At 45.7% G+C, this 27,937-nt stretch overlaps 2 protein-coding genes across 3 annotated transcripts in view; both read left to right on the top strand.

Moving 5' to 3' along the window:
- The first annotated feature begins 1,550 nt into the window (after positions 1-1,550).
- tnfaip3 (tumor necrosis factor, alpha-induced protein 3) lies at positions 1,551-15,439 on the top strand. 2 transcript variants are annotated; one of them, XM_079729742.1, is made up of 9 exons: positions 1,551-1,814; positions 3,054-3,350; positions 8,689-8,879; positions 9,148-9,289; positions 9,616-9,786; positions 10,268-10,448; positions 10,685-11,676; positions 11,878-12,083; positions 12,216-15,439. In XM_079729742.1, exons 2-9 carry the CDS (start codon positions 3,164-3,166, stop codon positions 12,552-12,554), a joined length of 2,409 nt encoding a protein of 802 aa, XP_079585868.1. In that variant the 5' UTR covers positions 1,551-1,814; positions 3,054-3,163; the 3' UTR covers positions 12,555-15,439. The 2 variants fall into 2 exon arrangements, with proteins under 2 accessions (XP_079585868.1, XP_079585867.1); XM_079729741.1 differs by having other exon boundaries at positions 2,933-3,350.
- A 2,689-nt stretch (positions 15,440-18,128) lies between these two features.
- sdccag8 (SHH signaling and ciliogenesis regulator sdccag8) overlaps positions 18,129-27,937 on the top strand; it is a 49,143-nt gene continuing 39,334 nt past the window's right edge. Inside the window, exons 1-13 of the mRNA XM_079728737.1 lie at positions 18,129-18,261; positions 18,575-18,751; positions 18,947-19,032; positions 19,208-19,321; positions 19,505-19,615; positions 19,809-19,904; positions 20,122-20,186; positions 20,811-20,978; positions 21,489-21,627; positions 21,839-21,991; positions 23,303-23,437; positions 24,094-24,210; positions 24,606-24,748. Of these exons, the coding sequence (XP_079584863.1) occupies positions 18,201-18,261; positions 18,575-18,751; positions 18,947-19,032; positions 19,208-19,321; positions 19,505-19,615; positions 19,809-19,904; positions 20,122-20,186; positions 20,811-20,978; positions 21,489-21,627; positions 21,839-21,991; positions 23,303-23,437; positions 24,094-24,210; positions 24,606-24,748 (1,565 nt within the window). The 5' untranslated portion in view covers positions 18,129-18,200. The remainder of the gene's footprint in view (positions 18,262-18,574; positions 18,752-18,946; positions 19,033-19,207; positions 19,322-19,504; positions 19,616-19,808; positions 19,905-20,121; positions 20,187-20,810; positions 20,979-21,488; positions 21,628-21,838; positions 21,992-23,302; positions 23,438-24,093; positions 24,211-24,605; positions 24,749-27,937) is intronic.

Below are 27,937 nucleotides of genomic sequence, written 5' to 3'. Positions count from 1 at the left end.
TACTCTTTATTTCGATTTGAATCCCAGTACTTTTTTGCCCTTTATTAATCTCGCCCTAGAAAAAAAAAGAAATAGTACCAAAATCAACTGTTTAATTTAAATCTATAAAAACCTTGGTGCCTGAGAATTTAATTCCATAGATTACAGAAATCATAAAATATAAAGTAAATAGCTAACTTCCTCTCCCAGCATCTTTACAAGTGTGGCGGGGCAAACAGGATTAAAAACCAATTACATAAGTGAACAGGCCTACTGGAATATGATGATTAATAGGGCCTCAACTAAATTTCCAGTGTGTAGTCACAAAGTTACAAATTATCTTTACAAAGTTGATGATTCCACTCTTTGCTAATTTCGAACTTCCTCAAATTCCAATGTAAAAGGACAAAATTCCACACGCTTGGGACGGCAACACATTTGCCTGCTTTCATATATTGTTATAATTTAAAGTGCATGCCTATAACCCTAACCACAAATATTAGGAATCTTCAGACAAATACAATAACCCTTCTTAACTGAACTTCCATCCACTCATCTGCAGTTTTTGAATGTGTCGAAGTAATATCCAGTAGTTAGAATATATGCCCCATAGTATTTTAATAGGCTGCAAACCACAGCATGAATGAATGTATGATATGAACAATTATTGAAAGTGTCAAATTGACACGTGTTAAATAGACACATAGAAATGTTTATGTGATCTGTGCATCCAGAATACCAATTTCTAGGGAATTGGTATTTCATAAATTATGTTTCGCCTAACACTCTTATGTTAGGCATTATTTTTATAACACTCTTTAACATATTAGATAAACCCCTGCAGCTACATATGTTGATTCTGGGTGTCTGACTAATCCAGACTGAGAGAAAACAGAGTAAACTGATTTAAGATGATAAAGCCACCAATCTACAACCCACCTGAGACCATGAATAGTTTAGCTTTCCAATTGCTGGGCATCGTCTCAATTCGCCCAGTCAATGGCCAATGCCCAACTCTGACGCCTAACACTTAATTCCCTTCCAGTTGATTTGGTTTATTCATATACTTTTACCGTAGATCAAACATGAGGCGCACTGTCTGTAGATCCCAGTGACGCTCCTCCAAAAAAAAAAAGAATATATAATAATAATACCTTCTTTTGTGTTTGTACTACTTTTGTGTTTATTTAGGTCACAGGTGACTTTCCTTGTGTTTCTCTTATAAATTGTAGTTTTTATATTATTGCATTGTTGAAGGGAGCCTGAGACCCAAACATTTCATTGCTGTTGCTTTAATTGTTGCGAATATGGCAAATAAACGATCTTGAAAAATAGCCACATCCTTTGTTTAAAATTATGAATCTTAAAATGCAGGCATTACAATTGACTACCAGCCCTCCATATGTTTTAATGAATATAGCGGTCCTTGGTAAAAAAAAAGAAGGTTGGGAACCCCTGGTCTAGACTACTAGGATGTGCTGCTCAGAATCCGACACATGAGACCCCCCTAGTGGCGGGGAGCTGTACTGCCGCCCAGGTTCTATTACTAACAGAGGGAAATGGGTGGGTGGAAAGTCCCTCTGTGGAAATCCCCTTCCCTGTACCGGGCTTTTTTGCAACATTTGACGAGTTAAACGGACGCCCATGAATTATTCTTGACAGACTCAGCGGACTGCGAAGGCACCAGACGAGGTGGATAGTGAGGGGAAGAAGAAGAGACGGTTGAATGGCGCCGAGGAAGGACCGCTGCGGTGGGGCTGAGTGAAGTGGCTGAAGAAGGACCGGTAGCCTGAGCGTCCAGGAAGGCTTTGTTATTACCCGGACACGGTACCCAGGTAAGAACCCTTCCCCGTCCATATCCAGCTGCTCTTTAGTGGCTGGCGTGTTTAGCACGAATGTCAGACTCGCTGGGATGCTCGGGGTTTTAGGCCTTTCCTAGTGAACGTTCGTACAGTGTGAATATGAGGACATGGTGGGAAAGCAGGAGGCTTTTGGCTCACGACAGTGGCTGCTTTCTTTGACAGCCATTGTTTACAAAGACGTCAGCCAGAACGTTCAACCAAAACGAATGTCTCCTGGGCGCTGTCACACTGGGTCCGTGTCCGAGGCAGAGGAGACCTTTAAACGCTACGGTGTCTGGAGGGTAGTTGTCATAGGAATTACGTAAGCCCTCCAACGTCAGCAAAGTCTCCTGTTTATTGTGTTTCTGTGGAGCCAGTTGGGCTACACCGCAGCGTTCACCGTCCTGACACTTTGTCTGTCTTCGCCCAGGGGGTCAAAGCAGAAATAGCAGATTGTTGATGTCTGTAATGTGGTGACTGACACACATTCCTGGGGCCAGTTAGATCCCTTTGCACCTGCTGCTCTCTGGAAAGGTGCAAGGCACAGACCATCGAAGGCTGACTACTACGTCTGCCTGTTGTCTCTAACTGTAGGCTGATGTTAAGTGGATATGGTGTTCTTTAAGTTAGACAGTCATGGTTTCCTACTGTACTTACTTTTTCGTATACAGACGTTTACTCTATTCTTGAATTCACACATGGTGATGATGTTTGGCCTGCAATTTAAGTGAGGTGTAGTGAGTGAGGTGTAGTAAGTGAGGTGTGGTGAGGTGCTTTAAAGATGTTATTTTATTGCTGCCGTGGCCTGACTTCGGATCTTAAAGCCGGCAATCTATGGTTTGAATGCTTTGTAGGATCTGTTAGGTGTAGAGTATTACAGGATTGTAATAAAGTCCTTAACTTTAGCTTAATACATCAGTGTGGAATGGATTTATTTACATAAAGTAAATATGACAGTAAATATAAACCACAATGGATATCAATGCAAAGAAAGCAAAACAACTGGAATAAGGATTCAAGTTAAATTGACTAAATATACATTAATAATAATACTAATATGTTGTCATCAGTTGTTTATTACACAGACCTTACTCCATCCCCTCCTCGTTCAGGTTCCCGACATTGTCTATAGGTTGGCGGTCTCTGGTGTTCCCAACTCCCATTCCCAACTCCCGTTCCCGTTCTCCTTACGCTCCTCCCGTCCTTTCCTCCGCTTGCTCGCCATGTCGCAAGGCCAGAACTTCCTCCCAAAGTTCCTCTTCGTGTCCAACCTGCTGAAGGCGGTAAAGATCCGCCAGCGCGTCCCCAATGATGTGGTGAAGCCCGGTGCCAGTGGGGGTCTGATGCACCACCTGCGAGGCATGCACCGCTACACGCTGGAGATGATCGCCATGAACCACTTCCCACAGGCCTTCCGCGAGGTTGTGCAGGCTGCCATCCTGGACCGGGCCATGCAGGTGTCTCTGGAGCAGGAAAAGAAGCTCAACTGGTGCCGGGAGGTGAAGAAGATGGTGCCCCTCCGGACCAACGGTAAGAGGGTTGTGACATCAGGCAGTTCTATTTGTGTAGAGATCCTTCAATCCTTGACTTAACCTGCTGCCAGGTCTTTCCAAAACATCACTTATGCTGGTACAAAGCAGATCATGAAAACACAAACGGTTTGCTTCAGAAATGTTCTCAGATGCAATGTCCTTTTTAAGCCTGTTATGTGGACTGATATCCATCCCTCACATTAGATAAAGGTGGATGTACTTTACTGCACCGTCCGTTGACGGATCCCCATTGACTTTTAATGGGGACGGACGCGCAATGCATTGTGGATCCGTCGGCGCCATCAAAAAGTTGAAAATTGTTCATCTTTTTCGGCAGCTACGGATCCGTCATCCAATCAGATCGTGTATGCACATTTAAGCACTGTGACACTACTCGGGCTCTGACGACCCTGGAAAGCTCCCCCATCCGTCAGCCACGCCTTCTGACGTCCGTTCACGGACGGTGCAGTGGGCACGAGGCGTTAGTCTCACCATCTGTTGGACCGTGTGTCACTTTGATTTCCAGGTCAATTCTCCTCCACTTGTTGAAGCGCAGAGTTTAACTCCTTCACCCAAAAAATATTGTTTTATACATGGCTAAGGGAACAACCCCTGAGGTTATGAGTGGAAGAAACATCTGTCTGTAGTAAGTTTATTTTCCATATCGTTTTAGGTCTTCATTTTGAGAACGCTTTCTGTGCAATGTCGGGAACAGAGTTTAGATGCTATGACTCAACACCCGCGTTATTTTAAATGTCAGAAGACGTTCATTCAACTTTTAATGTCGTAACCCTGATGCCGGGCAGGCCCAATTGCTAAATTCTCATTTTCGGTCATCTTTTTTTTTGAGGTGACATCCTATGCTTTGACGATCAACAGCGCTTGGGGTCTGTGGACTTCCGATCAGAGTTCAACCCTGGGAAACTCTGTGCTCGTCATGCTCCGTGGTGGTGTGACTCTCTTGTTTACTTGTCACGTACTACAGATGTTTGTAGGCCTTTTCCACGGGGGTTCATCCACTGCCTTCATTACCTTATTGTATTTCCCTGTGAGTTTCCACAGATGTGTCATATGTCTGCGCAGACGGCGTGAGGGTCGGGAATAGGAGTTGTTTGTTGTTCTTTACCGGAAGTGCTGGTTGGTGGAAATCATCACATCCGATCTTTTGGTCTTTCTCGTATATCTTTAAATAGTTAATTCAGCTGTATAGCTAACATGGCCACTGCTGGTCGTGCAAGTATTAATTCAGATTCCCTGAGGTCTAGAAAGTGTTTTTTTATGATATCTAGATGATGTTTTTTAATGATGCCTCTGACACGCATTTCAAGGTTGTCTCTGACGCGTATTTCAATAGGATAGCGATGGAGACGATTCAACATCTTAATGCTTACTCTCTTTTTTGATGAATGATTTATTTATTTTTTTTATCATAGAATTTAGTTAAATAAATTAATGGAGTTTAAGCTGTTAAAGGTATTTGATGTATACTCTATAGTCATTAGCCTACAAGGTCTATATCAGGGTACTATATCCTTTTACGTTTTTGTATTGCTCCTTATATAAATATTAGGATTTAGTTTTACATTCATCCAAAGGAAAATGCTTTAGGTGATCTCCAGTTTAATTACCACTTTGTTATAAATTGTTAGTACCCTGGAACAATTCAGCTGTATGCTGGGTGATGCTGTTTTGATTGTAAAACATTATGTGAATGGGAATTCTGAAGTTATTAAGAAGCACAAGCACACGCACACACATATCAGACCTCTGTATGATAACTAACTCCTAGATTTACTGCAAGCACCATTCCCAACATAAATATGCAACAGGGTTTAAAGTACGAGTGTCTTAAAGTCTGAAAGGACCCAGTCATGACTTTGAACAGAGGACAGATGAAACATGCACACACACACACACACACACACACACACACACACACACACACGCACACACACACACACACACACACACACACAAACACACACACACACACAGTCCACCCATCGAGTCTCAGACCACACTGAGTGCCTCAGTGCTCCATTGAAGAGTGTCTCAGACCACACTGAGAGTCTCAGTGCTCTGATTCATTACTCAGATCAAATTTTTAGTTTGGCTGTGTGATTTTTTTAATTTTAAATGTAGCCAATATTATCAATATTATTTCGAAAAATGGTCATTGTCCAAACCGACCCACATGGAAGTAAACATGGAGGCCACTGAGGTCACAATTAATGGTTTCGTTTGAAAGTTGATGTTCAGTGGTGTTGAGACAGTGTCGACATTCTCGCACAGATCTCAGAGAATCAGAGAATCTGTCTGTTAGTTTGTTTACTAATGCTGCAGTTACCAGTAAACAAAGTCAATTCATAGTGCCTATCTTTCGCTATCTGAATCGTGTTTATAACGACTTATACAATTTTCCTTTTCATTTCTAAAGCGGTTAAATTTTTGAAAAACAATGCTTTTGTAGTAAGGCAAAAAGCAAAACTACTACATCACCTAGGATTTCTGCGTGAACGTCAGTCGCTTTCCGATCTACTCATCGGCCAAGTCCCACTCCGCTCCGGCAGAGCTTCCAAAACGTAAAAATGTTACGTTTTGGAAGAAAGTAATATTACCAAAACTTAATCGCAGACACACGGCTTCCATAGTATGAGAGCAAAAGTTAGGTTGAAATTGCACAGCAGGACTAGAGCTCATTCACAGAGTTGTGTCCCTGCCGCCCAGAATTGTGACTTATATCGAGATTCTAGAGTGACTTAAAAGGCAGAGCTTCCAAAACGTAAAAAGTTACGTTTTGGAATAAAGTTATGCAACCAATACTTTATCGCAGACAAACGGCTTCCATAGTATGAGAGCACAAGTTAGGTTGAAATTGCACAGCAGGACTAGAGCTTATTCACAGAGTGTGTCTCTGCCGCCCAGAATTGTGACTTATATCGAGATTCTAGAGTGACGTAAAAGTAGCATGAATTCCGAGGTCACACTGCAAAACATTTAGGACCACATCTGTAATCAGAATTGAAAAGATCAGATTCTATGGGATTTCTGCTGTTCACAATGTTATAAACAATCGTAAATGAGTCACATATGATATCTTTTGGCCACTTTTGCTTGCAGTGTGTGAACTATCAACAGACCTAAGTGTTCCTCCGCGGGTATTTCCCAGGCAGTGCATCATGTCTGTCATGTCTACTAGCTGGAACTGTTTATTATCTCCAACAAACTGATGTTAGACTAAAAGCATAGACAACACTGAATCACGCACGCACACACACGTTCGCTTATGCTGGATCCCTATAATGACTGAACTAAACATTTGAAGCTTTTCCAGGTTAAGCCCTCCCTTATGTTGATTATATTTGTGTTGGGCCATTGTAACACTGTGCATGAGAAACAACCTGCAATTTCAACATTCTCAAAGTCTTGAGAAAGAAATTCAAAAGTTATGAAACACAAACATACTTTGTTATGGATTTGTTATGTAAGACTTGTAATTCTTACGTTGTTTTTTTTTGTTTTTTTGGACGACTCAACACTGCAGTCAGCATATGTGACAACGACAGAGAGGTACTTCCTCCTAGAGCCTCCTACTGGCTTCGTGTTGGAGTGTTGTTTTTAGACTCGGAGACCCCCTCCACAGACAAAGGGTCGGGTGTTCTTAAGACATGTGACACAGTTCCTGTTGGAAAGCGCTCGGATACAATGGGGATCCTTTCTATTGCATGCAGATATAACTCCTGCTGTAGATGACCCAAGCCTCCATTGTTGAAGCCTATATTTATATTGAGACCGCTTGGCCGAGGCAATTCATGCCTAGACGATAGCTCTGAGATGACTCTTCAGGAAGCATGGAGGGTTTGGTCTGAACAACGTAAACCATAGGTTTTGGAAGTTTTAAGAATATTTATATTTTATTTGTCAATTTATTATTCATGTATTAATTTTATGGTCCGGATTATAAGATAAACCCGCATACGAGATGTAGATATTGACGTATAAACAGATGTTTCGTAACCATATCCTCCAAAAACAGTGCCATGGATGGAACTCTTAAGCCTATTTTTAAGTTGTCACTTAGCTGAAAGTCCAAAGGAAAAGTTTCTTTTGGACATTTTCTTAATTTGTTTATAGTGGCTTTTCAATTAATGTTTTTCCCTGCTAAAATGCTAAAACGTACTGTTTAATACGATGTGAAGTGTTGCATTTCTATTAATCATATAAGAGCACAAGCAGAATGAAAACTGGAAGCAGCTCAAGCTGCAATAATGAAGGACAGGTGCACACTATGGTGTTTGTGTGTTTGTGTTGTCATTTTCACTTGTGTGGACAGTTTCTAAGTAATAGAGAACTTGATGTATCTGCTTGTGAAAATGCATGTTACGCAAGAAAGAAGTCAGAAGTCATTAATTAACTGTTCCAATTTGCTTCTGGCTCGCACGAAAAATACACCACATTCCGCCTGGCCCAAACTCCGCCCCTGTGGAAAGTCCGGGCCACTTGAGTGGCGTGGATGAGTCCTAACTTGGGATCGCAGAGCAGGCACACACACACACACTCACACCCACACACACACACACACACACACACACACACACACACACACACACACACACACACGCACACACAAGGCAGTACTTGAGCCGGGAAATTCCTGTGTGTGCTTTGCAGCAGCGGGGTATTTCAGATCAACAAACACATACTTATTTATTCTGTTCTGTTTGACAGCGATAACAGCCCCGGACCGCAATAAAAATAATTAATAAAATCCCCGGATTTTGTAAGTGATCTAATAGGTACTTGCTTGTCTCCCTTTAGTTCATCGTGTTACAAAATATCCGATACCCACACTCACTATCATAAAGTGATAAAAACTAAAATAATGGCTTGGTATAACAGATTCTTTGTTTGTTCACAAAATGATAGAGAAGTATTGAATGGCCTCCTGAGAGAAGTATTCTAGTTAGGGTTAAGGGGAAGTAGCGAGTCGTCCAACCACACAGTGTGTGTGTGTGTGTTGTGGCTGTGTGGGCCCCAGATGGGAGGATCGCAGACACCAGATAGTCTACCTGACAACCCCGCCGAATGGCCTGGAAATCCCCATGCTTTTGTTCCTCTCAAGTGTGCACGCACCCATTGTGTGTGTGTGTGTGTGTGTGTGTGTGTGTGCGTGCTCTTTGGTGTAGAAGACGCGCACGCCGTTCATAGGGTTGTTCTGCACCTCCTGTTTGTTTCGGTCTTGATCCGTGGCTCCCTCGCACGCCAATAGTGCGAATCAAACAGCCTTCCCACTGTGGTTTGACAAGTGGTCTGTTCCCACGGCGTGTGTGTTGCAGGGGACGGGAACTGCCTCCTCCACGCTGCGTCTCAGTACATGCTTGGGGTCCAGGACACAGACCTGGTGCTGAGGAAGGCCCTCCACGGGGTCCTCAAGGACACGGACACAGGCAACTTCAGGGCCCGCTTCCAGGCAGAGCTGCTGCACTCCCAGGAGTTCACGCAGACCGGCCTGCGCTACACCACCACGGTACGCAAGGGGGGGAGCCTCGCCGGGAACTGGGGATTCTTGCAACAGTAGAGAGCAGCAAGACCTTTTAGGTTTTTATTAAGAATTAGCTACTTAGATACTTACTTTTGCCTCTAGAGGTGGATTGTGCGGATACTTTGTATTTATTGGTATATAATTTCAAATTATGTGTATTGACAAAATAAAACCTTATAAAGTATAATGTATTCTAACTATGTGTTTATATTTGTGTGTCTCTCTCTTTATGTATTACTGGACCATTTCCTAGAACTGGGAGGAGGAGTGGGAGAAAATAGTGAATATGGCGTCCCCAGTCTCCAGTAGCAACGGCCTCCAGTTTGATTCCCTTGAAGACATCCACATCTTCATCCTCTGCAATATCCTCCGCAGGCCCATCATCGTCATCGCAGGTACACCAGAAAATAAATGTCTGCACTGTTGGACCACCACTGTTATATTCTTACAGCTAATGGTATAAAGGACGGCAATGGTGGTATCCTCCATTTATCTCCACTTGTTCACTTAATTATTGTATCAAATGACCCACCTGAAATGGAATTAATGTTTGTTGACCTCCTCTTTGGATCCTCACAATTATAGTTATTGATAAAAACTACAATTAACATTATAAATAACTCTCCTATTGACATAAAGAAAAAGATCAATGCACTTACATCACACCTGTAAAGAGAATGGTCGGGCTGGCTCCCATTTTAACTCATTGCTCTGTGAACAGACCAGGTACTGAGGAGCATGAAGTCAGGCTCCTCCTTCTCTCCACTCAACGTGGGCGGAGTCTACCTTCCACTTCAATGGCCGCCCACAGAGTGCTACAAGTACCCCATCGTCCTCGGCTATGACTCGCAGCACTTTGCACCCCTCATCACCATCAAAGACAGCGGGCCAGGTACGTGGGGTTCGCCAGGCAACGGCACTCTAGCAGTGCTGCAAACAGGACGTAACTCCCAGCCTTTTGAGTCCATTGTATAAAGGTGCCAATAGGACATGAGAGGCAGAGCCAAACAACGCCACACACAGTTATTATCTGCAAACTAATGAGCTGGTTTTGAAGCAGGGATGAACGTAACAGTCAATAATGGGATTGTCGATAATGTAAATGATTGTATGTAGGGGGAGACAGCATGCATGTTAATCTAAAGGACACGATGCACCTGGTTGGAGAGCTATTAGGGATTCTGGAGAACAGCTTCACAGCGGTGGATGGATGGCTGGATGTGGCTTAAACCTGGACCCTGTCTAAGCTGGGATCCATATAATATACTGAAGATCAAGTTTGATCGTTTTAGTAACTATCTTGAGAACCTTGGACATGATCAGGCTCAGAGTCAGTCACACAGTGTAACCTTTGTTGTAAATGTTCTACCCAGAGATTCGAGCGGTTCCCCTGATCAACCCGGGGCGGGTGGGCTTCGAGGAGCTGAAGGTCCACTTCCTGATGGAGAAGGACCAGCAGCAGAAGGAGCGGCTGCTGAAGGACTACCTGATGCTCATCGAGATCCCCGTCATCGGCCTGGGCAACGACGCCATGCGCATCATCAACGCTGCACGGTAAAACACCACCTGTCAATATGCAACAGTTTAATATGTAATACATGGGATATATGAGCTACATACGTGGGATATATAAGTGAAATAAGTGATATATTAGTGAAATAAGTGCTATATGTGACCGATGTGTGCTATAAAAATGATATATTAGTGACCCAGGTGTGCTATATAAATGACATATTATTGACCTCGGGGTGCTATATAAGTGTTCCCTGTGTGTGTATGTGCGGCTCCAGGCTGGACGAGGGCAACCTGCCGGAGGACATGAACCTGATGGAGGACTACCTGCAGCTGGTGAACCACGAGTACCAACGCTGGCAGGAGGACAAGGAGCAGGCCTGGGCCGCGCAGCCCCAGCGCCCGCCGCCCTTCTCCGTGTCCCAGCTGTCGCTCATCGAGATCCGCTGCGCCACGCCGCGCTGCACCTTCTACGTCTCGGTGGACACGCAGCCCCACTGCCACGAGTGCTTCGAGAAGAGGCAGGGCACGGACCCCCGGACCGAGGGCGGGGTGCTGCAGGTCAAAGGGGGCATGCAGACGGCCGTGGCCGTGCTGGGGGTCTCGGGCATGGCGGACGTGGTGAGCTGCCGGGGCGCCCGCGGCGGCAGCCCGCCGTCGTCGTCCACCGTTGCCGGGAGGGGGCCGGTGCTGACCAGCCCGCGCTCGGCGCCGCCCACCGCCCCCAGCCTCAGCCTCTACAGCGAGACGCACGCCATGAAGTGCAAGACGCCCGGCTGCCTCTTCACCCTCAGCGTGGAGCACGACGGCCTCTGCGAGCGCTGCTTCAATGCCAGGCAGGCCCCCGGAGGGCCCGCCGCCCCGGGGGGGGGCGCCGCCATGGGGCCGCCTCCGCCTCCGGGCCAGTGGCCGGGACGGGAGGCGGAGACGGAGCGCTGCGGCATGTGCCGGCAGGAGGCCTTAAGGACATTCAACGGCCTGTGTCCGCCCTGCATGCAGAGGCAGCAGGCGCCGGAGAGGGGGGAGCCGGGCCAGCTCAGCGACCCGCGGACCACCGAGGCCTCCTCGTCGTCGGTGGTGGCGGCGGCGGCCTGGAGCCAGACCCGAGAGCCTGAGCGGGGGCCGTGCCTCGTGCTGACCCCCGGCCCCACGTCGGCCTGGCAGACTCCGCTGGCGCGGTCCTGCAAGAGACACGGCTGCCCGTTCTTTGGGACTCCGGAGAAGTTGGGATTCTGTACTATCTGCTATGTAGACTATCAGACCAACCACCGTAAGTCCTGCAGACGCACCATGTGCCTGATTGTTTCGTAGCTCTGTGTGGTTCATGTGTGCAATGTGCATATACAACAGTTTCTGTCTTTTGATATAGCTATTCAGCTAACTTCAGTATGCTCTGTAAGGGAGAAAAATATTGGACGCTTTGAGTTACCGTTTCTTTTTATTCACGATCATTTCCCTCCTGTTCTTCCAGACATGACCCCTTCGGTGGCCCCAGCGCAGAACCGGCACGGCTCCGAGGCGGCCTTCCAGAACGCCTCGCGCTGCCTGGGCGCGTGCTGCGGCGCGGTGGGCAAGGCCATGCTGGAGGGCTACTGCAATAAGTGCTACGTCAAGGAGCAGAGCACGCGGCTCAACCAGGCGGCCAGCCGCACGTCGCACTCCCCGCCCCCCGTCACGGTGGGTCTCGCTCTGCCGTCTCCCTCGCTGGTGTCTGACCGCCCGCGGGGGTGGGTCACACCCAGTGCAGCCAGTCCTCGGGCAGCCTGTAACGATGTGTCTCTCTCTCTCCGCTCCCCTTCTTTTTAACAGCGAGAGCGAGCGCCCAAGCCCAGATCCTCCCAGCAGTCCCAGCAGTCCCAGACCCAGTCCCAGACCCAGACCCAGACACAGACTCAGACCCAGACACAGACTCAGACCGGGACGCAGTGCAGACGGAGCGGCTGCAGCAACGAGTCCCCGGGCTGCACGGACTTGTGCCCGGAGTGCCACACGCGCGGCCAGGGCAGGGAGGGGGGGCGGCGGGCGCAGGCGCCCAAGGAGAAGTCCAAGCAGCGGTGCCGGACACAGGGCTGCGACCACTACGCTAACGCAGAGAAACAGGGCTTCTGCAACGAGTGCGACCACTTCAAACAGGTCTACCGGCGCTGACCTTGCATCGATGCGGGTGGGGGGGCGCATCACAGCCCCCACGCAGCAAACCGACAGCCAACGCCGCCGCAAATAGACCCCGGGGGGCCCGCGATGGCCCCGGGTAGGACAACACATGCCAGTCAATGCACCTCTGATACTAACTAACTAGCTAGTCGCTAACTAGTAACCTAATGGCCTGAAATCAACCCCTTCATGTAGAATGTGGAGTGAGTGTGTGCTCACTGGGGGGAGTGTGTGTATGTGTGAGAGTGTGTGTGTGTGTGTGTGCGTGAGTGTGCGTCCGTACGTGCGCAGTAGACATGGCCTCCAGAATACCTCTTTGTGCAATTATGAAGACTGACCGGCGCGTGCAGATCCATGTGGAGAGGTTCGGCTCCATGTCGGGAATAACTGGCTCAACTCATGTGTACAATATGTATTTAGATTGTACACAGTCAATCGTGCCGGACGAAAATGATTGTATGTTGACATTACAAAAAAGCACCTGACACTGCTTTCTATACCATAGCCAAGGATCTTAACCCTCTTTCTTTCTTTCTTTCTTTCTTTCTTTCTTTCTTTCTTTCTTTCTTTCTTTCTTTCTTTCTTTCTGTCCGTCCGTCAGTCGTTTTACCGGTGCCCTTGGTTGCTGTCCTGTCTTTCTCGCAATTGTTCTGCTGCAACCAGGAATGCGACAACTCTGGCCTGGGTGGAAAAGGTATAAGGATTGCAGTTTAAAGAAGAAAAAAAGCTACAATGAATTAAGCCAAAGAGTGCAAACTCAAATCCAACACATTTTAAAGCAAGCTGCGTCAGACCTACGGGAGGGTTGTGTGTACCAGGTTGGTGGCGAGGATGAGTCACTCGTCCTTACTTACACCCATTTGATTTCATAGTGTCACAGCTCAAAGTAAGCTAACCCCAAATATATTTTTTAAATGGATCACAATGTCATCAGTCATCGGAATTGAAATCTGACTTTGGCTTTGCTAATTCAGTAGAGATTATTTTTACTACTTTTGTCACTGCAATGTGGGCCTGTTAATCCTTTAAAGGGTCACAATTGATAAGCCATTTCACTCGTTTGGTTGTGTGAGTGAAGATCAAGGATCCCCCAAACAGAGCTGATGTCACTCACGGTAACGATAAGGTCGCTGAGAGATAACCCTTTGACTCAGAACAATGCAAGATGGACAGAGCAAACCCAACCTAGCTTCTGGTGCTACATGTACAGAAACAAGTGCGTCTTTATAGAAGCCCGCCTCGGCAGAAAGGACGCCGTCGTTATTCACAATAGAACATAGGATTACAGTGTCACGCTTTCTATTCCTCTTCCCCTCCTCTTCCTTCCTTCCTTCCTTCTCTTCCTCTTTTTTTCCTCCCACTCTCAGTATAACATATGTTGCCTTGGTAGTTGTTATTATGTTTGACGACGCCGCGCCTAGATACAGGATCATTTACATTACACAAACACATACAGCCAGACGGACATGGGAGACATAACGACATACATGCAAAATCGTGTAGCTCCTGCCCCATTAGACACGGGCGTCACTTAAACGCACTCAAGCATCAACACTCACACTGACATGCACACATGCATACATTCGCACATGTTTCTGTAAGATTGTAAAAGTCTCCCACCCTAGCCTGAGGCGATGTGAAGGCAGACAGACCGGTGTAGGATCACACCCTTCCTTCTGCTACAACGCTCTCCATATGTGCCAAGGAGATCACATTTTGCAAATGTTCAGACAGAAATCCCATTTGCCTGCACTGGCCAACCAGTGGATCTGAATGTGTTTGAGAGCCCCAGCGGCCTATAGTCCCGGCACCGGGGCTGATTCTCGATCAGCTTTGCCTTTAAATAGTTCATGAGAATTTTTTCTACACTATGGGTGATTGTGGATCAGGGCACCTTGTTGTGAGTAGGGATCTGGGGGTCCGCCCCAGAGTGAGACCTCCCCACCTGATGCCTCGTGTCAAGACTCACGCCAACACACGCATACACGCGGCACAGATGCGCAAATCGAACATTCCTGTTTTGGTTTCTTTTTGTTTTTCTTCAGATTTAATATATTTGAATATATATTTTGTTTTTGTTTTCGCCAAATAATACATGTGCCAACATATACTATTCAACAAACAGTCGTCGTTACCTCCTTAACAACACGACCAGATGGATCCCTTCTAATATGCCATAGATCGATATATAGCTGTCTAGAGCTGGTTGGGGTAAAGATCAGGGGATCACTTTTCTCACATCACTACTTAGTCATTTCTTTTAGTGATTAATACTTGAATCAAAAATAAACTCCCAATTCTTTAAATGGAAAACAACTAGAAAACAACCACCTTCACGTGTTTCTCTCTCAATTGGCCTCGTCCCCTTTTGAGAGCCGCTGGACGGCAGATATCCATCTATGGCTGTGGTTAGGAATGTATAGAAAACACAGGGCCTCGACCTGCCTTCTTGTAACAACTGTATGTAGAGCTGCCCCCACCCCGCACCAAGCACTTGTCAAGCCTATACGTAGATGTGTGCTTTAATCACCTCTAGACGGACCTTAAATCAATGAGACGCGCTGACGGGAGAGGCGTGCACGGGGCTGGGCTCGGGCGGGACTCGGGGATGGGTGACAGGGTAGCACACGACGAGGCTGCCGTGAGATTATTGGTCGGAGCTCCGTCCCGCCGAGGGACATTCCAGGCCCGGGGAATGCATGTCCTCGTACGAGCCGAAAGTGTGACTAAAACATGCAAACATTACTCTGTGACCTTTTGACAATAGGGTATTGTATGAAAAAGCCTTCTTTAATTTGTTAAGTATTTATTCATATCAAGATATTATCTGTATTGTGTGATTCAATAATTATTTATATGTTGTCCTGAAATGAATTATTTTTAATAAGAAATCTGACGTTGGTCCAGTGTGGTTCTTTGTGTGTGTGTGTGTGTGTGTGTGCGTGTGTGTGCGTGAGTGTGTGTGTGTGCGTGTGTGTGTGTGTGCGTGTGATGCTTGTGTGCGTGTGTGTGTGTGTGAGATGAAATGTGCTTGTACAACAGGCATTTCAAATCTGTGAGTCAGAGCAGCGAGAGCTAGGATAAGACAGGGTGTTAATGTCTCTTGTGAGATTCTATCATTGCACTCCAAAAACATCTTTACTCTAAGTTGTGTTGCCAACTACCAGCCCAGTGCAAATCTACAACCGGCCGATGCAAGGGAATACATCCATGTACGAAGCACAAAGCTTGCATGTGTGTGCAAGAAGTTCAGATAACATAACAGAAGCTCAGTGTGAATGTTGAGGTGTCTTAGTTAAGTTACCCATTCAATTTAGGTTATAAGGGTCTAATATATGTCAATACAAATTATTTGTAACCAAATTATCAACAAAATATGAGATGCATCTCTGTTTTTTGATGCTTCCTAAACGGAGTTGTGCAATCGTGCACTCGGTTAAAAAAAAACCCCATTATGCTTAGTGCATGGAGGCAAACTCACTCAGGCTCTCTCACACACACAAACAGATTGGAGTGAGGAAGTGTCGGATGATGCGGTGGGAGGGGGAGTTCGGAGAGAGATGGGGCTTCAGATGGTTATGTATAGTAAAGGCAGAGGTGTGTGTGGGTGCACAGGCTGCAGCTTACACCACAGTCACATTGATAGGTTACTCTGTGGTTTCCTGGAAATACCCCAGCCTTCAAATACTCCCTTTTAGGCTTCAAATACTCCCTTTTAGGTTTAGGGGGGGGGGGGGGGGGGGGGGGGGGGCATTACCATGTGATTATATTACGAATCTGGTATAAGGAGGCATTGTTATCTGGTCTTAATGGGAATTTTTTATTTCAGCAGGCACAATTTATAGCAGGGCCAGCACCATAAAGGTACAATTAAAGTGTTGGTTATTTCATAAATCAAGCCTTGTCTGATGTGTGTCAGAATAAAGTGCTATCAGTGTGTGTGTGTGTGTGTTTGATTGTTTTAATAGGTTACCAAAACAGGCCTACATACAGTACTCAAAACAAAAAGTAACGAGTTAAGAGGTAACCATTCCAGTTTCAGATAGATTAATCTCTGTTTTGTTATTCACTCTACACATGTCAGAACGAAACTGAATCAAGAGGACACAATGTTCAAATGTATGACTCAATAAATGTTTTATAATTTCCTTGGCCCCCTCAGAAACAAAATGATTCATCTCAAAGCGTTATCCTCCCAAACTGAAACCATTTATGAATTACCCCTTCAACACCAGTATTGCTTTAGCCTGGTCCTACATGTCCACCTTGCCTGCCCCTTTCTCAAGACTCTTGCCTTTATTTTGCTGTAAGCAGTTGATTTAGAGCCATGCCTTGACAGAAAACGCTTTCGGCCAATCAGATAAAGTTACTGCCACAAACGCAGCTGTACCTCGGCTAGCTGCTTGGTGTTGTGGGTGGGAAATATTTTAGGACCGTCGAAGGTGATATTATTGTACGTATAGAGAGAGGTCTGTAATGGCCAGCATTTTATATTACTATAATGTATAGGATATCGATCAGCATTGACTAGATATATGTCTTTAAACTACGAGCTAATTTATTTCAGATTGTGAATTAAACTATTTTAGATAAAAAATATACAGAAGGAAAAAACATCTATGTTATAGTATACGTTACTTGTCTGTAATTATTTTTTATAAAAACAAAGCACACTAAAAATATGTGAATTCAGTAGACAGAAATATGACTGATGTTGATTTGGTATCTTCTGCATAGAATACATTTACATGTTCAACTAAAATGTTGCAAAACTGGCAGAGCTCTCATGTGAGTGCAGCTTAGTTAGCATGGCCCTAACCACGATGGTATCAGTGGTGCACGACAATAAAACAACTGGCAGCTTTGGAAAATAACAAGATTGTGCAATTTGTTAATGCTGTAGGCAAATTGTAGTATTGTACTGTCACAGAGATACCCCACGCCCCCCCCCCCCCCCCACACACACACACACTACCGCACACACAGCGCCATTCGCACGCATGCTTCCCCCCAGTATGCTCACATGCAGAATCTCATAATTTCACTTTAATCATTTGTTGCTACATACTGCACACATTCAAACAACTTATTTATCAGTACACACACACACACACACACACACACACACACACACACACACACACACACGCACACACACACACACACACACACACACACACGGACACTCTCTCTCTTATGTGTATTATTATTATGTTTTATAAGCCTACATCATGAGACATACACCTTAATGATATGTGTATGATTAATTTAACATGCAAGCTGGATGCATGCTGTAAACACTATTGACCACACTGTGGCAGAAGAAACGCAGCTCCTTTAAACATAGAACTACAAGGCGAATACAAAGAACTACAATTCCCGTGTTCGCTGAGCACCCTTGTGTTTACGGAAGTAAAGATGGGTGACTCGGAGAAGCGCTTGGTTTATCTGCAAGTTTCGGCTCGGCAGTTCGGTGCAGTGATAAGACAAGTTCTCCAGCGATGGCAAGCACCGCTTTCCGCCAACAAGGTTTAAGAATCGAGGATATTATCCTTGGACCGTTGACAATATTGGCTCTTCAAAAGTTGTTGATGGAAACGACATCGTTGACTGTATATTGCATATCTGTTAAATCACACAATGAAACCATTGGGTTCTGATGAGGAAGACGAGCTTTCCGATTACCAGAAAAAGCTTAGAGGTACAATGTAACGAACTAAATTCAGGAACAACGTCTGGGGATAACGCTCATATCGCACTGCTCATATCTCTATTCTCATATCTTATCATTGCAATAACTGATAATTTTACTGGAACCCCAAACCAGGTGGCAATGTCTGGTAAAATAAAAAGTTGCATGAGAACGAAGCCAGAAAGCGCTTTCCGCCATACAACCAGTAACTCAAACCACCTGTTGTTGGCTTTCTGATCTGCTGATCGATGCATCAGAGCATGTGGATATGAAAACAGATGCCCTCAACATGCATGATAATGATTTCTTGGTGTTTTTTCAGAACGGGCTAATCGCAGTATCCAGCAGTTGAGCAGTGCTCTGTCACAGCAAAAGCCCGGGGAGGAGGAGGAATCGGAAGGGGTGGATGCAAGCATCGCAGGGTCAAGCAGTGGACCCCGCAGTGCATCGGGGGGAAAGGATGATGCTTCGTGGAGCAAAAGATCCCAGAGCGAAGCAGGTGAATGGTGACTTCTGGTAATAGCCTTTCATCCATCCATGAGCTGATCATTGTACAATCACTGCAAAGATGTACTGGGTATATCACGTATTTATCACATAATTTTCTAGTACTACTAGTTCACCTATTGACACACTTTTTGGTGTATGGGTTCAAAATAGGAATTTTGTGTGTGTGTGGTTGTGTGACCCCTAGTCAACCAGTTGAGGACCTTCCTAATGAAGCAGCAAAAGGAAACATCTCCTCCTCTTTCTACATCGCAGAGATACTCTCCCTCCAAGGTAACAATCGTTCCCATACCCAGCTTAAAGTAAAGCATCTTCCTGCCTCTACTCAAAGACATGCTTTCTTCAAAGGTCTTTGTCAAATAAGATTTCCCATAAGTCCCCGTTCTCCCCATGTCTACTACCTGTATATCAGCTTGTTTTGTGTCCTCCATATGTGTCCTGACGACAGCTCCCACAGGGGGAGGGTGGCTCAGGGATGACTGCCATTCAGGATTTAGTCCCAATCATTTACAACCAATCAGAGTACATCCAGCATCTGGAGGCTGAGGTCAAATTCTGCAAGGTGGGTTTTGGCAACTGTGTGTATTGATCAGGAATGTTTGTCTTTATGTGTGTGTCAATGGTCGGTACTCAGTGATGCACCCTGTTCCTTGGTGGCCTGGGGATCTAAGGTGTGTGTGTGTGTGTGTGTGTGTGTGTTTGTGTGTGTGTGTGTGTGTGTGTGTGTGTGTGTGTGTGTGTTCAGGAGGAGGTCCAGGGGGTTAAGCAGCGGGTGCGGGTGGTTGTGGTGGAGAATGAGAAGCTGCAATCCAGTCTGAATAAAACACTGATGGACAAGACAGCGCTGGAGTCAAAGGTACTGTGTGTGTGTGTGTGTGTGCGTGTGCGTGTGTGTGAGTGAGAGTTGAGAGGCTGAAAATGGACAGCGCCGTTGGTGCCTCTGATCTTCCAGTGATTATCATGATGGAGTGATCTACCGAATAATGTACATTTATGCATCTTTAGTGACAGTATCATCACCCTGCTTTGATTGCTTCCTTGTTTTTCAGCACAATGAATCTCCAGGGATCAGAGGTCATACAGGATCAACACCAGACAACAGGACGCTTCAGGGAATTGATGACCAAACATGGAAGAATGAACTGGTGAGGTGACATAACGATTCCTCTGTTAGTCATCTTGAAACTCCTATCAGTGCCCAGCTCCTCACAGACCATAGTAGGTTTCAATGTCTCAGAGTAAATGTGTGTGTGTGTGTGTGTGTGTGTGTGTGTGTGTGTGTGTGTGTGTGTGTGCGTGTGTGTGTGCGTGTGTGTGTGTGTGCGTGCGTGTGTGTGGGTTTGTTACATGCTGATGGTTTAGGAGCAGCTGAAGGCACTGCACCAGGCCCAGACTGAAACATTGGAGGATCAGGTCACCTCTCTAAGGTCAGTAAATCATTGCCCCAAAGCTAAGTTTCACTAGCTATTAAGCTACACTTCACTAGCCCCAAAATAGGGTCGCTTTGTGCATTGCATCATAAATTTGATTAAACATTATCTTATTCAAGATACTCCTTGAGAAAAACCTTGTGCATAGCTGGTAATGTATTTGTATCTAAACATATTAATCATGTACATTAGCATATACAATATTAAGACAATCATCAGTAATTGAACACATGCTTGGCACAGTGGGAGTATTTTGAGCCTCCATTGAACTGCCATTATTATTCATAGTTGGAATGTCATGCCTGCCCACTCAGACTTGGTGATACAATCACAAAGACTCATTTAGCGTCAATTAGCAAACTTAGTGCCATCAGTCTACCTGTAGGCATCCGTTCCTAACCCTTACCCGCTGCTAACTGACCCCTCTCTGAATGCACTGTACGCCGCTTTGGATGAAAGCCTCCGCTAAACGACCTCATCACATGAAATCAAGACGCAATGTACTTTATTAATCCATGTAGGAATAAGGGAAGTCAATAAAGTAAATCAGTCATCAGTCCATCTCATGCTGTTACCTCATCTCTCCCCTGATCCCGGCCCTCTTGTTGCCGGGGCGCCCAGGAGGGAGCTGGTGGTGAGTCGGAGGGGGTGGGAGGAGGCGCAGGCCGCCAGGCTGAGCGCCGGGGCCCCTCGCGTCGGGGGCCTGTGTCTCAAGTGTGCCCAACATGAGGCCGTCATGGCGGAGACCCACACCAACGTGCACGTGCAGGCCATCGAAAGACTCACCAAGTCAGTCAGAGGGGACCCCCCCCCCCCCTACACACACATGCAATGCACAGTGAATTGCATATTTAAACGTGGATATTTTGAAAACGCACTACTGCCAACGTCAGCGTTTGCGATACATTTTCATATCTTCAGTTTTATTTAATTTTTTATTAAGACGTTTCATATGCTATATTCATGAGTATTAACGGAAAAGTGAGTCTGTAGGCCTCACTTTTCCGTTAATACGAAAAAGTGAGGCCTTTTTCGTATTAACGGAAGCCTTAGCACAAACAATTTTATTGATTTGATTTTAATTATTATTAATTTGTTTGAATTTGATCCATAATGCTTAAAAAGTAATGTGGTTAGCCCTCTTTAGTGAAACTTGAGTGTCAAGTAGAACTTGACATGGTAAAACATTTAACCAAAGGCAGAAGTTACACAATTAGAGGTGTTATATAGGGAACACAATGCGTTGTTCCCATTCTCCGTGGTTAAAAACACAACCTGATTCTGGGTGTGTGTCTTCAGGGAGCGTGACGAGGTGCTGGTGGCGCTGCGGGCCGTGCGGGCCAGTCAGGAAGAGGCCCAGCAGAGGGAGTGGTCCGCTTGTCTGAAGGTGAAACAGGCCGTGGAGATGGCAGAGGAGGCCAACCTGCATAAGGCCCAGGTAAGGAACACACACGCACGCACACACGCACGCACGCACACGCAGAAAATAAACTAAAAGGTCCTTGTCCTCATATCTTTCTATACACATGTGTCCCCAGGACCTCTGGTAGCCTGAACACAAACATCACACCTAATAAGAACTGAGGACATATGCTGCCACCTAGTGATCTCTGATGTGATGCTGTGTGTGTGTGTGTGTGTGTGTGCAGGTGGAGCTGCAGTGTGAGCAGCTGTCCAGGGAGCTGGGTCGGCAGAGGGAGCGGCTGGAGAGGGAGGCGCAGGGCCTGCAGGAGAGGCTGGCGGAGGCCAGGGATGAGGCCCGCGGAGAGGCCCGCAAGGAGAAGGAGGAGCGGGGGCAAATGGTAAGCTCCACCTCCTCCTTTGTAACGGGGGGCCAGATCACTCAGGCCGATAGCGCAGGGACAACCATTGCCAGTTTTGATTGGCTTGGATGAGTCCTGGATTATGTCATCGGCAGTAGTAATGTGCGATATAAACGATATACGATATAAACCATAAAAAATGGCCTAAAGATAGCTCTATCGCGATAATGCATGTTGGTGACGCAAAATACAATGTTTAATTTTTGGTTTGGTGCAATTCCTTTTCGCAACAGTGCCAGAATTCGTCAACAAACCTGCATGTGTGCAAAGAACGTTAAATCATTGGACAAAAAGGTGTGGGGCGTTGTAAAGCGTTAAAGAAAAAAAGGGGGGGGGGGGGGGGGGGGGGTTGCACCGGTGAAAGTAAACAATCATGGATATCCAGCGTGATATACATTGATCTGCGGACTGGTCCAACTCCTTCTCCCTCATCCTGACTCGGAATGTGTTAAATGCATCGGCATTTTTAAGTTATGTTTTCCAGCATACTTTTTACTTGCTTTTGTCGGACCGTCGGGTGGTGGCTCAACATGGAGCAAAGAGGAGACGGAATGTCTTTTGGATATCGGACACAAATATCCAAAAGACGTTCCGTCTCCTCTTTGCTCCATGTTGAGCAACGTCTCCGAGACCACCTCTCCGGCTGGGTCAACCTCCTTTTGATGGTTAAAAATATCACGTAATCGACAAAAATCGTAACAATCAATGATCGATCATCAATTAATCATGCCCATCCCTCATTGTCAGTACAGTGTCCGTTCCTTATCTAGAAAGACACCCGTTTTTCCTGTTCTCTGCATCTTGGGTGGCATTTAAGAACCAAGGACTTAAACTAAGTGTAGTGCCTTTTAGAATGGTTTGCACTAAAGGAAAGAAACCCAATACTAATTTTATTTATCTGCAACATTATGTTGTATGATTACAGTGTTTCACAATAAATGTTCTCGAAATGACATACTATATTTCTCTTTATTTTTTAAATACATTAAGCAGTTTGGCTTTCCTTAGGGTCTATGTAACCTGTTCTGAAACGGTTATTTTAGGATTTTATATCGTGATATATATCTTTATTGCAAGAGGCTGCAATGTATATCGCAATATGGATTTTAGACCATATCGCCCATCTCTAATCGGCAGTAATAGTCAAGTAACCGTTAAAAGCAGGTGTGTTCGCAGACCTGTGTTTGTTTTAGTGAGGTTGTTTGTTAATTGAGGGAGTTAGTCATGAGGTGTGTTGTGTGTGTGTTGTTTGTGTGTGTGTGTGTGTGTGTGTGTGTGCATGTGTGTCAGGTGTCAAATCTTTCCCAGCATGTAGCTGAACTGGAGGGACAACTTGATCGAGCAAACAGAGAGAGAACTTCACTGACCAATCAGCTTGAAGACACCCTCCGAAAACTGACAAATCAGGAACAAGAGAGCACCACGGTACTCAATGGTTTTTTGAAAGAAGAAATTACAATATTAAATTATGTTTGGTTTGAATAGATATTCTATAATGTGAATACCTATAATTCTACACACTTCACTGAGTTAAGGTAGCGATCACAATGTTTTATTTAAGTTTTGTAACATAATATGCTTCAATGTGTCTTCATGTGCGGCTCTCTCAATTAATCATTTAGAAAAATAAAAACAATTTCCTTTCATTGTAGACTAATATTGGAGGGAAAGAGGTAAAATCTTCGATTTAAGGACAAGATCAGGATCGTACCACTGCTCTTTTTGTACACCACTAGGTGGCATCAAAAGCCTGCCTAAATTCAAGTCTGATTTTCTACTTGTAGAGACTAGTAGACCAAAATAACCAGGTTATGTTGGTGTTTCAACATTATTAACATAAATTATACTTTTTAATCATTAAATTATTTGTTTTTAAGGATTGTTGTCCAGGTTTAATAACTAAGGAGATAATCTGAATTAAAGCATCAACAATGTATGGCTTTCTTTGATAGCCAACATTGCTTGTTCTCCTCTGAAGATCTGGCAGCCCTTTTCACAACCAACCTGTTAGGTTGTGAAGTACACATTGGTCAGTGTCTGAATGGGTCCATCTAAACCAGGCCCCTATGACTCCCTCTCAGATGTGTGTGGACCTGCGGTACCAGCTGAGCCAGGCCGTGATGAAGAGGAAGGAGACGGAGAGAGAGCTGAGAGAGCTGGCCACCAAGACATCCAGACAGACGGAGCGCTCCTCACAGGTGGCTCAGCGATGTCCGGCAGTGTCAAAACGCTCGACATTTCTACTTCGGACAATCAGAACTTGAGAGGCGGACGCGTTATTTAATTATAAAATAAAAGTTTGGGATTTAACCAGTTGAGTGTTTGAACGTAAAGTTTTAATTTGCTAAATTATTGTGTATTACATGCAGTTTATAAACAAATAATGAAGGTAAAGGCACTGCTTTATGTCATGAATATGTTATGTCATCTATGTTGCTGTGGGATCGATTTACATTCATTTCCTGTGACCTGGTCATGGTTTTAGTGGCTGAAGCCATTTTAGGGTGTGTGTTTGTTTAAAAGGGCATACGGGGCCTTGTTGTGTAAGACTTTCTCACCTCGCCTCCCCCCCTGCTCTCTCTCTGTGGGACAGGAAGTGGAGAAGCTGAGCTCTGTGCTGGTTGGCTGTCAACATCGCTTGGAGGCGGTCCAAAAGGACGGGAGCCAATGGCAGACCGAAGCCTTGAGCCTGGCAGAACAGCTGGCAAATGCCCAGCGCCAACTGCACCTCACCAGGTAGTACCTAATCCTATTATACGTGCCACCACACACACACACACACACACACACACACACACACACACACACACACACACACACACACACACACACACACACACACACACACACACACACGCACACGCACACGTTTCCCCTCTGTCCACCCCCAGCATAGCCCATTCCAGCCCAGTTCAGACCAGCATACCAACTGTACCGCTCCAGGTAATGGCTAATCCTATTATAATAGCCACACACGTGCACACTCGCACTAACAAACGCTGTTGGGCCATGGTCGTGGTACCGACTGGACCTCACCAGGTCACCTCTAATCCTGTTAGCCACGGCACGACATTATTCAGAACACACACACACACACAAACAGACATATTCAGACACACACACACACACACACACACACACACACACACAGACACACACACACACAAACGCACCGTGCTCTGTACCATCAGGACAGTACCCAGTCCAGCAACAGCTCCAGCAGAGCCAAAATGGCGGCAGGTTTCCATCTTCTGTCCTTGGCGAGAGCACACCAAATCACACACACACACACACACACACACACACACTTTGCCGAACACACACACTGTGACGGTGCAGGCCGGCGGTCGCTGGACAGCCTGGCCTGGACGCCACCTGCCTGTGCCCTGTACCCGCCGTCGCCGCGGGAACTACCGGCCTCTCTCCTTCCACTCATCCCTCGCTCTCCCTCTGTCTTCTGATTCACCCGCTCACGCTAACCTGCAGTCTGTCATCCATGGCTCTCTGGTCCTCTCCATTGACCTCTTCTCATCTTTGTTCTTTCAGGCCTCTTTCCTCTTATGCCCGTTTTATCAACTGTCCTTTATTCCTCTCTGGCTGCTCTCTCCCCCCCCCCCCCCCCCCCCCCCTTTTATTCCTCCCATCTTTCTTCCCACCCGCCCCTCCCTCCCTCCCTCCCTCCGCTGGCTGATGTTCCCTCGCTGGCTGCCAGTGCCGGGGCAGCGCGGCCCCTGCCAGACGCCCGGGGCCCTCTCTCACCCCCGCAGCCCTCTGTCGAGGTGTCTGAGATGGGCACAGATGTGGTGGCGGGGCCCCGCCGTGCCCGAGGCGGCGGGAGAGAAGCGTGCGGTGGTGTCTGCCCGGATGTGTGCGTGTGCAGTGCACACTTTGTGTTTTTGTGTGTGTGTGTGTGTGTCCACCGGTGCTCCCGGCTCTGATCTGTGTTTAAGTGCGTTTGTCTGTCAGCCGGCCAGCTATAACACATCGGTGGCATGGCGCACTGCCGCGTGCACTGTGAGGTGGAGTGTGTGTGTGTGTGTGTGTGTGTGTGTGTGTGTGTCTGTGTGTGTGTGTGTGTTCCAACCAGCTGTGGAGTGACATGCTTATTGATGAGCCAACATGATGCCTTTGACCTGTTGTAGTGATGTAAACCATTTTTTCCACTATGAAGGAGTTTGTGTGTGTGTGTGCGGTGTGTGCATTTGTGTGTGTGTGTTTTGATCAGAGAGTTCATAGTATAATCTGCCTTCATGTTCATCGATGTTTGACAGCTGTCGACTTGGCTTAGCGTACAGGCAATCAAATTCAATTTGGTCCATTACCACTGAACAGCAGAGCTTTCAATGGCTACACATAGATATATCTCTATTCTGAGTTAATATGGTCAGCATCTCCAGCTGAGTCAAACAGCTGGAAATACTGGTTTCAATTTTGAGAAACAAAATTCAAACATCACAGAATAAAATCTATATTTTCTGATTCTACAAGTTTAAAACGCAATAAAGAAGCACAGAAGAATCACCTGTCGTTACATACCCTCCGTGCGCTACCATTGGTCTGCTGCTGAAGTGGATGGATGGGAAGGCAGCACTTAGAGACAGAGTAACTCGTGGGAAATGTAAATAGAACCAGTGTGGGAAAGCCAGCATCAAATACAGTGATAAGCTATGCAAACTTGCACCCACATACACACTGCAATCCGATTGTCTACTGCACATTGTTGGTTTCTGCCTTTAAGTTTATAACCCTGGCAGTGTTAATGTGGCAGTGTTAATCAACGTAAGATGCTGCTTATGTGTCACATAGTTAGGGCCGCAAAATTCATTTGTTTGTTATTTGTATGAGCTGTATTTGTTTTAAAACGTACATACTTTCATTATACTTATACACCCAAAATCCCAAAAGCCCCATCAATACGGTTCAACTGCCCCTCCATCCACACCAAACTGTGCTTTATTCTACCTACTAATAATTCCCTATTATCATTTGCATCATTATTCTTCTTTTTTGTGGACTAGATGTTTAAAATGGAAGAAGGTGTACTTCTATTTCTGTAAGTTTTGATCGATTTATGAGCTCATTGTCTTTTGCATCAATTATTTTGCATGAACAGGATCGAAATGATGTATGCTCTAATTTGTAGAATTAAATCTAGAATTGTAGTCTCCTCTAGTCTAGCTGGTCACTGGCCTCTGATCAGTACGTTCTGTGTGTAGGCTCCTATAGTCTAGCTGGTTTCTGGTCAGTACGTTCTGTGTGTAGGCTCCTATAGTCTAGCTGGTTTCTGGTCAGTACGTTCTGTGTGTTGATCAAACTAGCCTAGCTGGTGTAAATTTGGTATGTGGGAGAGAGTCCTCTGGCGCCCCCCTCAGTCAGGAGTGGTAGGTAGCTCAACCTGTTGCAATTGTGGTTACTGGCTCTTGATTGGTTTAATGAAGAGCCAGTGCTGGAGGCAAGAATTAAGAGCTGTAATTTGAGCGTAATCTCTTAGAAAATCCATAGCGATACGTTTGGCAGTGAGTGAGGGAAATGCTCTTGATGAATATCTGTTTTTTATGACAACTGCCTCTGTATCAGCCATCTCTCACACTCGCAGACAGCGTCTTATGAAAATGTCAACAAGGTGAGACACTGCTTTGGGTGCACGCAGTTGGTGTAGCAGCATCTAAAATTATGACATTTGTATTATCAACATACATTGTATTGAATTCAGGCCCTCATTTTCTACAAAACATGTTAAGAGCTCAAATTCCCAATGGAAATATCAATAACTTTTCTGAAATGTACCTGAATCAGGACACACAGGACGAAGCCCAATGTTGATCTTTGGTTTGTCTCTCTCTGTCTCTCTGTGTTTCTCTTGTTCTCTCTCTTGCTCACTGTGTCCATCTGTGGACCTTCTGGGGTTATGTAGTTCAATGAGAT

The sequence above is a fragment of the Pollachius pollachius genome, assembly GCF_949987615.1.
Source record: "Pollachius pollachius genome assembly, chromosome: 2".
In the NCBI taxonomy this organism is placed as follows: domain Eukaryota; kingdom Metazoa; phylum Chordata; class Actinopteri; order Gadiformes; family Gadidae; genus Pollachius; species Pollachius pollachius.
Note: the sequence above shows the minus strand (reverse complement) of the source record. Positions and strands in the feature narration are given on the sequence as shown.

Coding starts and splice junctions, on each gene's coding strand:
- tnfaip3 (XM_079729741.1), top strand. CDS start 3,044: ATGTCGCAAGGCCAGAACTTCCTCCCAAAGTTCCTCTTCGTGTCCAAC. Junction 8,880..9,147: donor GCCTGCGCTACACCACCACG/GTACGCAAGGGG, acceptor ACCATTTCCTAG/AACTGGGAGGAGGAGTGGGA. Junction 9,787..10,267: donor CATCAAAGACAGCGGGCCAG/GTACGTGGGGTT, acceptor TGTTCTACCCAG/AGATTCGAGCGGTTCCCCTG.